General features: G+C 46.7%; 1 protein-coding gene across 1 annotated transcript in view; it reads right to left on the bottom strand.

The window, feature by feature from the left end:
• The window catches only part of LOC138353059 (uncharacterized), a 561,930-nt gene that overhangs the window by 47,301 nt on the left and 498,057 nt on the right, over positions 1-16,572 (bottom strand). The window contains exon 3 of the mRNA XM_069305698.1: positions 15,461-15,593. Coding sequence (XP_069161799.1) covers positions 15,461-15,593 — 133 coding nt within the window. The remainder of the gene's footprint in view (positions 1-15,460; positions 15,594-16,572) is intronic.

The raw sequence follows: 16,572 nt of genomic DNA, 5'->3' as shown, positions 1-16,572 counted from the left end.
TAATAACACATGAAACAAAACAAACATAATCATCCTGACGTACAGGTAAGGCATAAATATAACAACATGAAACATAACAAGAAAATCAAAATATACATACAAGCCATAAAGAAAAAACAAAATCCGCAAAGGGCACAATTACAACACAAAACATAAACAAGAACACTCACAACTAACCACCGGCCTCGCAATAAACAAAGGAAGAGGCATAAGCACAGAACACACTAGGGCAAACATACAGCCAGAGGGGCACACAGCACTACATAAAGTAAAGAAACAGGTAATCAGTGGACAGACTTGTCTGGGAAACGCACATGGAACGCATCCCAGAGCAACCACCGCCTAGGGTCTAGCTCATCCACTGGGGAAGCCATTACCTCCGGAACCCAGGCAACAAACACCCGCAAACAGGGGACCCAGATGGTATTACTGACGAGGCACGTAGTCGCCACGCGTCCCCACACGCCGGGAACCTGCCCAGCAAGAAAGCAGTCCAGTTTATCAGACAGCATTAACTCGGCAAGCAGTTGCCAGTGACCCGGCGGCATCACAGACACTGGCAAAACGTCCTCCAGGTTCCCAACGTGCACCCTCAGATAAGCGAGATTGACAGAGGGCACCACCACAGGGACACCCGCGGCTACGGGCACTAACCGGCACTCATCCTTCCATAAGGTAACCACCAGGCCACGCCCAGGGCCAGTATCCATACCATCCCTGGCAGCGGAAGCCACCACCCCCCACTGCGGACAGCCCACTGGCGGCGAAGGAACAGAAGGCACGGCCGATACACGGGCACCAGTACCAGCAGGCACATGGACCTCCGCCACCACTAACTCCGTAGACATTGATGCATCTGGATCCACCTCAACACCCATAGACCAACAGTCACTGAAGTCACCCACATCAGCCCAGACAGAAGACGAAAGCAGGGAACACTTGGGCTCCAGGCGGACATCGTCAGAGCCGGATGTGGACCCAGAAACACAGGCACTACCAGCCGGACGAATCACCGCCCGACTCAGAACAGCAGCAGCCTCAACCACAGGTGGAACCGGACCGCACACAGCAGGAGGCGGCACCGCCACCCCAGCGCCTATCTCAGACAGAACACAAGGCGAGAGCGCAGAGCCAGGTGCAGGAGCAGAGGACGAGGAAGAGGAGAGCACCAACGACGCACAGAGAGCGCTCGGAAGGCCATCAGGAGCAGCAGGGACAGCGACGGGATCAGGAAGAACATCCGATGGCACGGTAACACCCGACGGAGGGTCCTCAACAACCAAAGGAAGGACAGGCGATGCAGGGGAAGCCACAGCATCCAACGGGATATTCACCTCCTCACCCCCGGAGTCCTCCTCCAGAGGAAGCGGTGGGAAATCCTCTACTTTGAACATGTTCACGGGAACAACTGCAGCCTCAGTGCACCCGGCAGCCTGATGGCCCAACAGGCCATAACGAAAACACATCCGCGATTGCCGTGCATAGTACACCCGTACATAGTACCCTAAAAGCCGGGCAGAGAATGGAATGTCCGACCTCAGGCACATCCCTAGGGTACGATTGTTTGTCTTCACACCCGCATACTTGCCAGAAGACAGCGAGTGCATCCGCACACTGACGACGGTACCAAACCGCTGGAAGAAACGCCAGAGGAGCGTCTCGGGAAACTAAAGGGGGCCCCATGGACACTCACATTCATCATGGCACCACTGCAATCCGATATAGACACAGATCCGGTGCCATTTGGCAGCTGCAAGTTAAGTGCCACGTACCGCCGGAGAAAGTCACGTTACGCCGCTTCTCCCACAAACTTGATAATCACACGGTGAGCAGTTACCAGCTCAACACCGAAGATGTCCATGGGGGATACGAAGCATGTCACACATGACCACCTCCACGACCGGATATCCTGCACACCCAGTAAACTCCAAACCCACGGAGTTTACCCTCACCACAGGAGAAAGATGGCCGCCCATGTCAAAAGCGCCACGTCCACACCAACCAGGAACAGCAAGGAAGGGTAGAGACCCAGGGCCGTGACAAGTGTGATATATATATATATATATATAAATACATATATATATATATATATATATATATATATATATATATATATATATATATATATATATATATATATATATATATATATATATATATATATATATATAAATACATACTATATATATATATATATATATATATATATTATATATATATATTGTCACGTGGAAGTGGGCATGGGGCTATGCTAGCACTCAGCTCCTAGGGGCTCAAATGGCCGAATACTCAGCCCCACCGACTCCTGGGATTCACCGGAGTTTCCTTGGTCACACAGGAGAGGACCAACAATGCCCACCTCCGCAGGTCTTTGCTTCCACCACAAAGGGAGGAGGAGTGAAGGAAGACTCAGGCTGACCTTATAACAATAACCTCCCTGAGTCTTGCCTGCCAGACAAAAAGGTTACAGGAACTCTTTTCCCGCCTGTTCACTATCTTCTTCTTAACAAGGTCGCCAGCTGGGTTATTATATCTGCACCCCAGCAATGCAGTTCAGTGGGTGTATTATATATTGTTTGTAGCCAGAAGGTTACTACTCCCATAGATCTGCTACTAGACTGTCGGCCCAGGATACTCTCCCAGGAAGGTCTGTGTGGCTTTACCTCTCTCTAGCCACTACGTTACTAATTGCCACCATTCAGGCACTGATACTGATCGGATGGCTAAGGGTACACTTTTATATAAGTCCGTGCTGTCTTAACCACTCTCCAGGCAATAAGAACTTCTATAGAGGATGTAGTGTTCCCTAGGTGGTACTATGATAACCTTCGTGTATGCTCATAGAGAAATATTATAAATGGAGGCACACTTAAACACAATGATAAAATGTGTGAATTTACTGACGCAAATTACATGAACACACATACAATCACAAGTAATACATGAATATGAAAAAATGGATAAGAAGTCTGGAGATCGTCAGCCTCTTCTTCCACGACCTCCAACACTCTTTCAACTGGGCAGAAAGACAGGAGTCCCACACTCTCTCACAGGAGGGCCTCTTCACAACGTCGGCGCCTCTTCTTCACTGTCCTGCCATCCATACACACTGTCCCCTCTGACAGTCCTGGACACAAGCTGCCTTGCAGCCTATTCTACTACTAAAGCATTAATGTCCTGTTGCCACATACATAAGTAAATATTGTGGCCTAACTAGCCTACTCACACAAGGGGTAATGGGAGGGAAAATGATCTACCTTTCATTCCTGGCTCACGACGCCTGTCCCTCAATGGTGTGAGGTTCCCACGCTTCCTGAGTCGATCCTTAACGATCCAGGAACGTTCCACAGGTCCTCTGGTGTCGTGGAGCCTTCGCGTCGTCGCCGTTCCAATCCCTGAGATTCAGCTACCCCAATCCTGGTTCATCGATGGGCGCTGACCTAATCACTACTTTCCCACACTCGCCCCTTCCACAAGGCGTTGCTCCTTGTCCTAGGAACGGTGTCGTCCTTCCAAAACCCTCAGTGGATGTGACCCGGTCACAGCTAGGCTTGCCCGCCACACCTTTCCAGGCCCTCAACGTCCAGCGTCGCTGCCCAGCGTCGTCGCCGAATATTTTCCAAGTTTGGCACTCTTTTGCTCAATAAACTTGGTTCCTTTTCACTTCCCAGAAGCGCGGGGTCTCCAATACGGAGGATGGGCTGCGATAGCCAGCTCTAATCCACTAAGAAAGGCTTGTAGAGCCTCGAATCCTTAAGAGATGACCGAGGTGCATCCTCTCGCTTCCAAGGTCGGGTCAACTCTGACATTGGCGCCACCCGGGGCACTCGGTGACGTCACGGCAGGCCCTGATTGGTCGCCCGCGACCTAAGTCGGCCAATCCGCGATCGGCTAGTGTCCCTTCCAAAACGTCATATCTGCAGTAGGGGATACTCTTTCATTTTATATCAGGGCGCCAATTTCCCCTTACTTACAACTTATAATGTAACTTTCTCCCTTAACTGGCAGCCGGTCTGGTCGCCACATATATCAATAGACTCCCTGAACCTCAGAGAATCAGTAGGGAGAGCTGATATGACTCTTAAAGCGGGCAAACGAAAGAAATAGGAGAGGGCACCATAACATACCCCTCCCCTTAAAATAAGAGTCATATCGGAAGAGCAGCACTCAAGAGGGCAACCTATACTCTTGCTCCCTCCGTTCCTGAAGTGTCACTCCTCCAGTTGGTGACGTGGCTCGTACCACCTTGCCAGTCACTTGCCTCATTATATCTCCACCTCGCATAGGACCGGGTGTGATGGGTGTTCCCTGAACACCTACAAGAAATCCTCTCTCCGTGGCTACGAGTGTACTCCAATGGCTCGTTACCACTGTAAGATTCAGTGCATGCAGCGCCTCCACCGCGTCGTGCACTCCGAGATAGTCTTGCACTTCCACTGCGTCCAACAGGTACTCCATGTTTCCTCTCATGAGCTCCTCTTCGCCAATCCTCTCTCTTCTCGGTTCCTCTTCTCCCATAGGTGCGATGTCTCCTCACAGTGGCACTTGTCACCTGTACTCCATCCAGCAGCTTCCCCTCTTCCACACTAGGCTTTTGCGATGGCCCAATGCCCCTCTGGTTAGGCTGGCGCCTACCCTGGGTGTACCTATTCCCTGCTTTCTTCATATTGCCTTTCCTATACCATTCGCTCCTTCGTTCCCGACGAACATTTTCACTCCTCCATGAGATTCTCTTCCCTGCAGACGTCTTCTTCGGTTCGTGGTTGGCTCATCCACCTCCCTCTGGCTCACCTCACCACGGTGGTTCATCTTGCACCTACCACTATTCATCTGGCTGACATAGGGTGCACTGCGTCGTGGCTCCTCCACTCTGCCGCTCACTGCCGTTCGCTCATCCACTGAGCTTATTTTATTCACGTTTCTGTGTGGAGGGAGTGCGGTCTGCAGCCTCTTCACCGCCCCAGGCGTTTGTACAGCTGCTCCTCGCCACTCCTCCACACGCATCATCAGGCTTAGTTGGAGGTCCTCGTCAGGGTTTTCCACGACCTCCGACGACCTCTCTGCACTCTCGCCCTCGTTGTCGTCGTCTCTGGCGACGTTTCCCCTGGCGAAGTCGGCTTCCTCACTACCATCTGGAACGACCGATACCTCACCTGGCAGGCTTGTACCGCTGCTTGCAACATAGGCACTCCTGGCCCAATCGGGTTGTATCCTGCCTCCTCCGAGGTCATTACCCAGCACCATCTGTACATGCTCTAGGGGTAATTTAGGGGCTACAGCTACAATAGCTTTCTCGACTCCGCAGTCGGCAGTCAGCTGTACTTCATTAAGTGGCAACCTGTATTCCTCCCCCACACTGCGTATCCTCACCACTCCCACAGGTGAATCATTAAATTCCTTGGAGCGAATACTCCTGGTTACCATACTTATGTCCGCATCCGTATCTCGAAGAACGGCAACCTCCACTGGGTCTGACTTTCCAAACTTCACGTTGGCCCCGAAAACTAAGGGATGTTCACCCAACTTCATTTCCCAACCATTCACATTTGGTCCACTATAATATGGGGTGTGAACAAACACTCTCTCCTCTTCCAACATTAGTCCTAAATTCCTTTGGTGCTCCTCACACTCGCGGGCATAATGTCCTCTCACACCACAGTTGAAGCATCGGCTGCCTCCCCTGGGCGGCCACTCGCCAGTCCCTCTGGCGGTACCACTTGCAGACGTCCCCTGGGACTCCTTGGACTCCCTGTCGTCGTGTCCGGGACTGCAGCACTTGCTCCCGAGCTAGGTCCACTGCTCACAGCTTGGGGCTTCCTCCCCGCGTCCCTTGAGCTCTTGAACTGGGTTACCTCATCGGGCACACTACTCTTGGGAGAGTCCCCACCCGTCCTTGCTCCTCCTGAACTCCTAAGGTTCCCTCCCGACCTGGGGTAAAGCGAGTGTCTGGGTGGCCCCTCCCTCCTGAGATGTAGTGCCTCCACCAGCATGTCGGCCCAGTCCGCTGCAGCCTTCAGGTCCTTAATACCTGCTTCTCTCACCCTTACTCGCAACTCAGGATGGAGCACCGACATAAACTTCTCCATCACCATCAGTTGTTTGATATTATCCACTGACTCCGCTTCTTCCGCCTTCAACCATCGTAGGAATTTCCGTTCCATATCCCTGGCGGTCTCGGCGTAAGACTTCCCCGACGCTCTTGTACACTCTCTGAACCGCTTCCGGTACATCTCCGGAGTCAGCCGGAATGAGTGGAGCACCGCATTCTTAATCGCGTCATAACTAGTACACTCCTCTAGGTCCAGCATGTTGTAGGCTTCCCGGGCCTCACCAGTCAGCCTGCCCTGGACCAGAGCAGCCCAATCACCTTCCGGCCACTCCTTCAGAGTTGCTATCCGTTCAAAGTGTTCGAAGAACGCCTCAGTTTCATGTGGTTCGAACGTAGGTAAGTCACGTTCCCTTACCTTGAGGTCATCCCGCCGTGCAGGCAGTGAGGGCAGACCACGTTCAACACGACGCAATTCGACTTCTTTCTTTGCCTTTATCTCCTCCAGTCGCAGTTGTCTCTCTCCTTCTTCTCGCTGCAGCTGCAACCGTGCTTCTCGCTCATGCCTTTCTCGCTGCAGCTCAGCTGCACGTTCCTCTCGTTGCAGCTGCAGCCATGCTTCTCTCTCCTCTCGTCGCAGCTGGGCTTCCAGTTGCATCTTCATTATTTCCAGTTGCAGGCTCCTCTTACTACAGCTGGACCTTCCACTGCTCCCATGTTCACTGTGAAATCCCTCCACACTGGTAGGCGCTTGGGGTGGCTCTAGTCGGGACGGTTCACCTTGCGACAGCTCTCCTCGGGACGGCTCCTCTTCTGATGGCTCCTCTCCCGTCGCCTCCTCTCGAGCTGTGAGCTGTGCTATGATCTCTATCCTTCGCTCCGCTACCTTAGTCGTCCTCAACCTGATCCCAAAGTGGTTTGCCACTTGTTGGAGCTGGGCCTTGGTACACTCTTCCAAAATTCTTTCGTCCTTTGTGTCAATAAATTTCTTTATTTTGTCCTCCTCCATCTCTATATCATTGAGCATACACGACAGCACAGACAGGTTAGTAGGCACTAATTTCACCGTTTCAGTCCCTTAGCTGGTTGAGTAACAGTACCACTGAATTCATTGGCCACACTGTATTAGTACCCTGGCAACACTTGTCTTGAAATTTGGGCCACACTGTAGCTTGATCCACGCTTCCTGGCGAAGTTCCCAGTTCTTGGCTACCGGGGTTCGAATCCTGGCAAGGTCACCAGTTCTTGTCACGTGGAGGTGGGCCGGGGCTATGCTAGCACTCAGCTGCTAGGGGATCAAAAGGCCGAATACTCAGCCCCTCCGACTCCCGGGATTCACCGGAGTCTCCTTGGTCACACAGGAGAGAACCAACAATGCCCACCTCCGCAGGTCTTTGCTTCCACCACAAAAGGGGGGTGCCACTGATTCACCCTGGAAGCCCTTCAGTCAAACACGGGGAAACTGCTGTTAACAGTTCTGGCCTAGACCCGTGGAGGAGTGAAGGAAGACTCAGGCTTACCTTATAACCATAACCTCCCTGAGTCTTGCCTGCCAGACAAAAAGGTTGCAGGAACTCCTTTCCCGCCTGTTCACTATCTTCTTCTTAACAAGGTCGCCAGCTGGGTTATTATATCTGCACCCCAGCAATGCAGTTCAATGGGTGTATTATATATTGTTTGTAGCCAGAAGATTGCTACTCCCATAGATCTGCTACTAGACTGTCGGCCCAGGGTACTCTCCCAGGAAGGTGTGTGTGGCTTTACCTCTCTCTAGCCACTACGTTACTAGTTGCCACCCTTCAGGCACTGATACTGATCGGATGGCTAAGGGTACACTTTTATATAAGTCCGTGCTGTCTTTACCACTCTCCAGGCAAAAAGAACTTCTATAGAGAACGTAGTGTTCCCTAGGAGGTACTATGATAACGTTCGTGTATGATCATAGAGAAATATTATAAATGGAGGCACTCTTAAACACAATGATAAAATGTGTGAATTTACTGACGCAAATTTACATGAACACACATACAATCACAAGTAATACATGAATATGAAAATAAGGATAATAAGTCTGGAGATCGTCAGCCTCTTCTTCCACGACCTCCAACACTCTTTCAACTGGGCAGAAAGACAGGAGTCCCACACTCTCACAGGAGGGCCTCTTCACCACGTCGGCGCCTCTTCTTCACTGTCCTGCCATCCATACACACTGTCCCCTCTGACAGTCCTGGACACAAGCTGCCTTGCAGCCTATTCTACTACTAAAGCATTAATGTCCTGTTGCCACATACATAAGTAAATATTGTGGCCTAACTAGCCTACTCACACAAGGGGTAATGGGAGGGAAAATGATCTTACATTCCTGGCTCACGACGCCTGTCCCTCGATGGTGTGAGGTTCCCACGCTTCCTGAGTCGATCCTTGACGATCCAGGAACGTTCCACAGGTCCTCAGGTATCGTGGAGCCTTCGCGTCGTCGCCGCTCCAATCCCTGATATTCAGCTACCCCAATCCTGGTTCATCGATGGGCGCTGAGCTAATCACTACTATCCCACCTCGCCCCTTCCACAAGGCGTTGCTCCTTGTCCTAGGAACGGTGTCGTCCTACTGGCAGCCGGTCTGGTCGCCACATATATCAATAGACTCCCTGAACCTCAGAGAATCAGTAGGGAGAGCTGATATGACTCTTAAAGCAGGCAAACGAAAGAGATAGGAGAGGACACCATAATATATATATATATATATATATATATATATATATATATATATATATATATAACTGAAAACTCACACCCCAGAAGTGACTCGAACCCATACTCCCAGAAGCCAAGCAACTGGTATGTACAAGACGCCTTAATCCACTTGACCATCACGACCGGACATAATGAGGTGATAGCCGAGGCTATTTGAACCACCCCACCGCCGGCACTCGGATAGTAATCTTGGGCATAGCATTTTACCAAATCACCTCATTCTTTGGGGCACACGTGAGGAACACAAATGCGAACAAGCCTGAATGGTCCCCAGGACAATATGCAACTGAAAACTCACACCCCAGAAGTGACTCGAACCCATACTCCCAGAAGCCAAGCAACTGGTATGTACAAGACGCCTTAATCCACTTGACCATCACGACCGGACATAATGAGGTGATAGCCGAGGCTATTTGAACCACCCCACCGCCGGCACTCGGATAGTAATCTTGGGCATAGCATTTTACCAAATCACCTCATTCTTTGGGGCACACGTGAGGAACACAAATGCGAACAAGCCTGAATGGTCCCCAGGACAATATGCAACTGAAAACTCACACCCCAGAAGTGACTCGAACCCATACTCCCAGAAGCCAAGCAACTGGTATGTACAAGACGCCTTAATCCACTTGACCATCACGACCGGACATAATGAGGTGATAGCCGAGGCTATTTGAACCACCCCACCGCCGGCACTCGGATAGTAATCTTGGGCATAGCATTTTACCAAATCACCTCATTCTTTGGGGCACACGTGAGGAACACAAATGCGAACAAGCCTGAATGGTCCCCAGGACAATATGCAACTGAAAACTCACACCCCAGAAGTGACTCGAACCCATACTCCCAGAAGCCAAGCAACTGGTATGTACAAGACGCCTTAATCCACTTGACCATCACGACCGGACATAATGAGGTGATAGCCGAGGCTATTTGAACCACCCCACCGCCGGCACTCGGATAGTAATCTTGGGCATAGCATTTTACCAAATCACCTCATTCTTTGGGGCACACGTGAGGAACACAAATGCGAACAAGCCTGAATGGTCCCCAGGACAATATGCAACTGAAAACTCACACCCCAGAAGTGACTCGAACCCATACTCCCAGAAGCCAAGCAACTGGTATGTACAAGACGCCTTAATCCACTTGACCATCACGACCGGACATAATGAGGTGATAGCCGAGGCTATTTGAACCACCCCACCGCCGGCACTCGGATAGTAATCTTGGGCATAGCATTTTACCAAATCACCTCATTCTTTGGGGCACACGTGAGGAACACAAATGCGAACAAGCCTGAATGGTCCCCAGGACAATATGCAACTGAAAACTCACACCCCAGAAGTGACTCGAACCCATACTCCCAGAAGCCAAGCAACTGGTATGTACAAGACGCCTTAATCCACTTGACCATCACGACCGGACATAATGAGGTGATAGCCGAGGCTATTTGAACCACCCCACCGCCGGCACTCGGATAGTAATCTTGGGCATAGCATTTTACCATTTTTGTCCTGGGGACCATTCAGGCTTGTTCGCATTTGTGTTCCTCACGTGTGCCCCAAAGAATGAGGTGATTTGGTAAAATGCTATGCCCAAGATTACTATCCGAGTGCCGGCGGTGGGGTGGTTCAAATAGCCTCGGCTATCACCTCATTATGTCCGGTCGTGATGGTCAAGTGGATTAAGGCGTCTTGTACATACCAGTTGCTTGGCTTCTGGGAGTATGGGTTCGAGTCACTTCTGGGGTGTGAGTTTTCAGTTGCATATTGTCCTGGGGACCATTCAGGCTTGTTCGCATTTGTGTTCCTCACGTGTGCCCCAAAGAATGAGGTGATTTGGTAAAATGCTATGCCCAAGATTACTATCCGAGTGCCGGCGGTGGGGTGGTTCAAATAGCCTCGGCTATCACCTCATTATGTCCGGTCGTGATGGTCAAGTGGATTAAGGCGTCTTGTACATACCAGTTGCTTGGCTTCTGGGAGTATGGGTTCGAGTCACTTCTGGGGTGTGAGTTTTCAGTTGCATATTGTCCTGGGGACCATTCAGGCTTGTTCGCATTTGTGTTCCTCACGTGTGCCCCAAAGAATGAGGTGATTTGGTAAAATGCTATGCCCAAGATTACTATCCGAGTGCCGGCGGTGGGGTGGTTCAAATAGCCTCAGCTATCACCTCATTATGTCCGGTCGTGATGGTCAAGTGGATTAAGGCGTCTTGTACATACCAGTTGCTTGGCTTCTGGGAGTATGGGTTCGAGTCACTTCTGGGGTGTGAGTTTTCAGTTGCATATTGTCCTGGGGACCATTCAGGCTTGTTCGCATTTGTGTTCCTCACGTGTGCCCCAAAGAATGAGGTGATTTGGTAAAATGCTATGCCCAAGATTACTATCCGAGTGCCGGCGGTGGGGTGGTTCAAATAGCCTCGGCTATCACCTCATTATGTCCGGTCGTGATGGTCAAGTGGATTAAGGCGTCTTGTACATACCAGTTGCTTGGCTTCTGGGAGTATGGGTTCGAGTCACTTCTGGGGTGTGAGTTTTCAGTTGCATATTGTCCTGGGGACCATTCAGGCTTGTTCGCATATATATATATATATATATATATATATATATATATATATATATATATATATATATATATATATATATATAATGTGTCTGACGTGTTAATGTAATTGTGGTAGAATTGTGGTGAGTGACGAGGCTGTCCTTGTAGTGATAGCCGTCCATTCAGCAGAGTAACGTAAATTTCCCTGGAGTGTTTATTGATCCATGGGGTCGATAACCATTCACCCCAGTTAATTAAGGGGTGCGAGATCTTCTTAGTGTTCCATTAACGTTTTGATAGCTTTAGGCTACAGGTGGCAGCCGGTACATATATATATATATATATATATATATATATATATATATATATATATATATATATATATATATATATATGTCGTACCTAGTAGCCAGAACTCACTTCTCAGCCTACTATTCAAGGCCCGATTTGCCTAATAAGCCAAGTTTTCCTGAATTAATATATTTACTATAATTTTTTTCTTATGAAATGATAAAGCTACCCTTTTCACTATGTATGAGGTCAATTTTTTTTTATTGGAGTTAAAATTAACGTAGATATATGACCGAACCTAACCAACCCTACCTAACCTAACCTAACCTATATATATATGTAAGGTTAGGTTAGGTAGCCAAAAAAAGCTAGGTTAGGTTAGGTTAGGTAGGTTAGGTAGACGAAAAAACATTAATTCATGAAAACTTGGCTTATTAGGCAAATCGGGCCTTGCATAGTAGGCTGAGAAGTGAGTTCTGGCTACTAGGTACGACATATATATATATATATATATATATATATATATATATATATATATATATATATATATATATATATATATATATATATATATATATATATATATATATATACATATTGTGTGTTATTTACTGTGGTGATTGCAACTTGTGGACATGTTCTAAGCGGTAATTTAGAGCACGGTTGGGTCATTTGTAACAGTAAGTGTTGGGCAGTGTACTAATATAGTTTGATTTAGTGCACATTGCCGTGTGTGTCATTGCAAAGGGGTTGTCATTGATGGTGATTGTTGCTAGTGTTGATCAATCACCGGGGGTGTTTTACAGTTTAGTAAATCATTGTGGAGCCGTGTTCTAGTGGGTTAGAGCACTGAGCGTTATTTACTAGTGTTCTTCAGTATGGTCATTGGAACCGGATTGTAATGTAAATCACTGTGATTTATGATTGTCGTGGGTCAACTTGGCTGTCGAGTACTTATGTTATATTCTCCTGTTATTCTGGTAGGACATCGATGTCCAGAATTCAGTGAGGTGATTGTGAGGCATAACCAAGGGAACACCCATTGCTTTAAGACAATTTGTTATTTAACAAGTAGAATAAAGTAAGATGCGTTTGGGTTAATTATTTTTCTTGAAAGCAGCTACGGTAGTCTCAGGGTAGCCTAGCCATCAGCCAGACAAGAATTAGAGTATTGTCTGTCGTAATTATCGGTCAGTGGGCCGGGTAATTGACGTGTTTTAGGAAGTCAAAGTAATTAACTTCGATCCGTGTTGATGAACTCACACGAAACCTTCATTGTTCCATTAACGTAACGCCGTTATTGATCTGTCTGGAAGTACTGGCACTTGATTGACTCGTGGGAGGAGTAACGTCATTTTGGAATAATGTAAACGTGGTGCCTAATTACCATTATTAGCCACCTGAATTGGTCTGATTATGGAAGACTCAGACGGAATAAATACCTTTAATATAAATTGCTGAGCCAGTGTGAAATGTTGCATATTTAATTGATTAATTATTAATCTTCGGGATAGTAATTAATTTCTCAAGGGTAATCACAAGTTATTACCGTTCTCTTAGCACTTTGGACATTGAAATAAGAGTTAACTATCGTTGAGCGATATTAGCCGATAACGAAAATTAACGTAACTAGTGCAGAGATTAATCAGCTGTCTGGAAGTACAGGGATTAATGGGATTTACTCACTGAATGCTCGACGGGTAGAATGTTGTGTAATTTTCATGTTACTCGTGACAGTTGTAAGAGTTATTAAGTTATGGTAAATGTTACTTTGTTATTTACGTAAATCAATTGTTATTGATTGTTGATCGTCCGTGGGACAGAATGTTAACGTAAAGATTAATTTGAGGAAGGGTTGCTGGAGAAGCCAGTGAACCCATTAGTCATTGATGTGTCATTGACAGGCTACTGATTTGATTGCCTCGCAGCCGCTATTGCAAGTGTAGACTGCACATAGGCGTAGAACACTTAGGAGGTTACTGGAGACGTGTCTCGTAACCTACTGTGTCATAGTTGCAAGTGTGATTAGAGATTTGTGTCTTGCTTGTTTGATTGATTCCTCTGTGTTCACGCCTTATGTTCAAGTTAGTTCATTATGTAGTCCGAGGGCTGGTGTCTAGCTGTCATTGATAGTGTCACAGGAAGGATTTCGAGTAACGTCATTGATATTTCTTTTGTTTTTGTTATAATAGTTACTACTTTATTGAATAAACTAATTTGTTATGTTGAACACTGTCTTTTCGTATCACCCCACACAGTTATATGGTTCTGTAAGTGTTCTGTCACACTCGACTATTAAATTGAGATTGATTCATGAGTTTTGGACCAAATATACGGCACCACACAACAATAAATTATTGTTGTGAGAACCCAGGACCTAATCGTTAGATTCGCTTCGGCGAATGGCGAAGGTCGTCGGCCCAAGTGTAGGGGATTTCAACTTTTTGAGGTCTCGGCGTTTGCTCACGCGTAGTCAATTGTTCATAAATGGTCCCGGAGTGAGGAATGAGCTGCTTACTACACTGGTGTGTTAGCTAAGCAAGTCCTTCCTCAGGCGACCTAATTGAATATCACGACAGGAATAAAAGTTGAAAGTACTAAGGATTTTTGTTATAAATTTCTCGAGTTCAATTACCCGTTCCAAAATTTCCAAACTCTCACATCAGCTACTCTTAACAAAAAGTTCCAAGTAGAATAAATAAGCAGTAAAGCAAATTAAGTAAACAGAACATCGTTTAAACATATATATATGTATGTATATATGTATGTATATATATATATATATATATATATATATATATATATATATATATATATATATATATATATATATATATATATATTTTAGTAAGGTGGATGGGGTGAGGTGGCATTAATAGGGTATTAATTTCATCAACACAAGACAGAACAAGAGGTGGCATTAATAGGGTATTAATTTCATCAACACAAGACAGAACACGAAACAATGGGTATTGAATAGAAGTATTTGTAGAAAGCCTATTGGTCCATATTTCTTGATGCTTCTATATTGGAGCGGAGTCTTGAGTCTACACCTCTAGACTCCGCTCCAATATAGAAGCATCAAGAAATATGGACCAATAAGCTTTCTACAAACACTTCTATTCAATACCCATTGTTTCGTGTTCTGTCTTGTGTTGATGAAATTAATACCCTATTAATGCCACCTCACCCCATCCACCTTACTAAAATGTAGATATAAAATCGGAGATGCGTAAGTTCTATTCAGTTGTGTATATATATATATATATATATATATATATATATATATATATATATATATATATATATATATATATATAGTGGTACTTCAATACTACCTATAAAAAATAAGTCATATTAGTAACACCGATATAAATATTGATGTCACATATATAGTCAAAGAACTCCTCTCATCAGGTAAATGACTCAACCAAAATCCTGCGGTATTCCGTATTGTTACAATGTTCAAGATTTCCCTGGGGTTGAACTGTGCTTATTGAAGTAGAGTTCAGCTTGCCTATAGTTAATACAGTGCTATGGCAATTCGACATTTATTCCCGCCAGCATCTTACAGAACAGTTCCACGTAACGTGAACACTCTGGTGCTTATACTGGAGTAGTGATATTGCTCTTGGTTGCAACGAGAGCAGGAGAGGATTGCACATACACAAGTTATATAAGTAGCAGCCGTCTTGCACTAATCAATGTACAGACGGAGAGGAAAGGCGGCGTTTACCTGCAATCACTCTAACTAGTCAGGGAAGGAGACAGGAAGTGTACCTACAAAAGGATAGACAATTTCTTATGAGAAAAGACTGTACCTGTATACGGGGGTGACGGAAGCGTTCTTGTACCAGAGGACCAGGAGCACCTGTTCCTCGGGGTTGAGGGAGTTAATGCTGCAGGGAAGTTTGGCTGTGGACCCTCTTACAGCTGTCACCGCCACCAGAGTACCTGGTGAATACGCACACACGACACAGTTAACCTGTTGCCCAAACATCGGTAACTAATTAATATATATAAATATATACATACAAACCATAGCAACCCTCCCCCGTCCACGCGTCCTCTCCACCATTCCCAACTCTCTCATCCCCTCGTCCTCCACACTCCTCCGTACCCTCGTCCTTCCGCACCATTACCAACTCCCCCATTCCCTCGTCCTCCCCACCATCCCCCACTCCCTCGTCCCCTCGTCTTCCTCACCATCCCTCACTCTCATCCCTTCGTCCTCCCCACCATCCCTCAATCCTGTCCCTTCGTCCTCTCCACCATTCCCCACTTCTATCCCCCTCGTCCTCTCAACCATTCCCAACTCCCTTGTCTAATGCGTTCCTAAATGATCTGATGTTCCCATCAGAAAAGTGGGAACATCAAATGATCTGATGTTCCCATCAGAAAAGTGGGAACATCAAATGATTTGATGTTCCCATCAGAAAAGTGGGAACATCAAATGATCTGATGTTCCCATCAGAAAAGTGGGAACATCAAATGATCTGATGTTCCCATCAGAAAAGTGGGAACATCAAATGATCTGATGTTCCCATCAGAAAAGTGGGAACATCAAATGATCTGATGTTCCCATCAGAAAAGTGGGAACATCAAATGATCTGATGTTCCCATCAGAAAAGTGGGAACATCAAATGATCTGATGTTCCCATCAGAAAAGTGGGAACATCAAATGATCTGATGTTCCCATCAGAAAAGTGAGAACATCAAATGATCTGATGTTCCCATCAGAAAAGTGGGAACATCAAATGATCTGATGTTCCCATCAGAAAAGTGGGAACATCAAATGATCTGATGTTCCCATCAGAAAAGTGAGAACATCAAATGATCTGATGTTCCCATCAGAAAAGTGAGAACATCAAATGATCTGATGTTCCCATCAGAAAAGTGGGAACATCAAATGATCTGATGTTCCCATCACTGA

This window comes from Procambarus clarkii, chromosome 56, assembly GCF_040958095.1.
Source record: "Procambarus clarkii isolate CNS0578487 chromosome 56, FALCON_Pclarkii_2.0, whole genome shotgun sequence".
Classification (NCBI taxonomy): Eukaryota; Metazoa; Arthropoda; class Malacostraca; order Decapoda; family Cambaridae; genus Procambarus; species Procambarus clarkii.
Note: the sequence above shows the minus strand (reverse complement) of the source record. Positions and strands in the feature narration are given on the sequence as shown.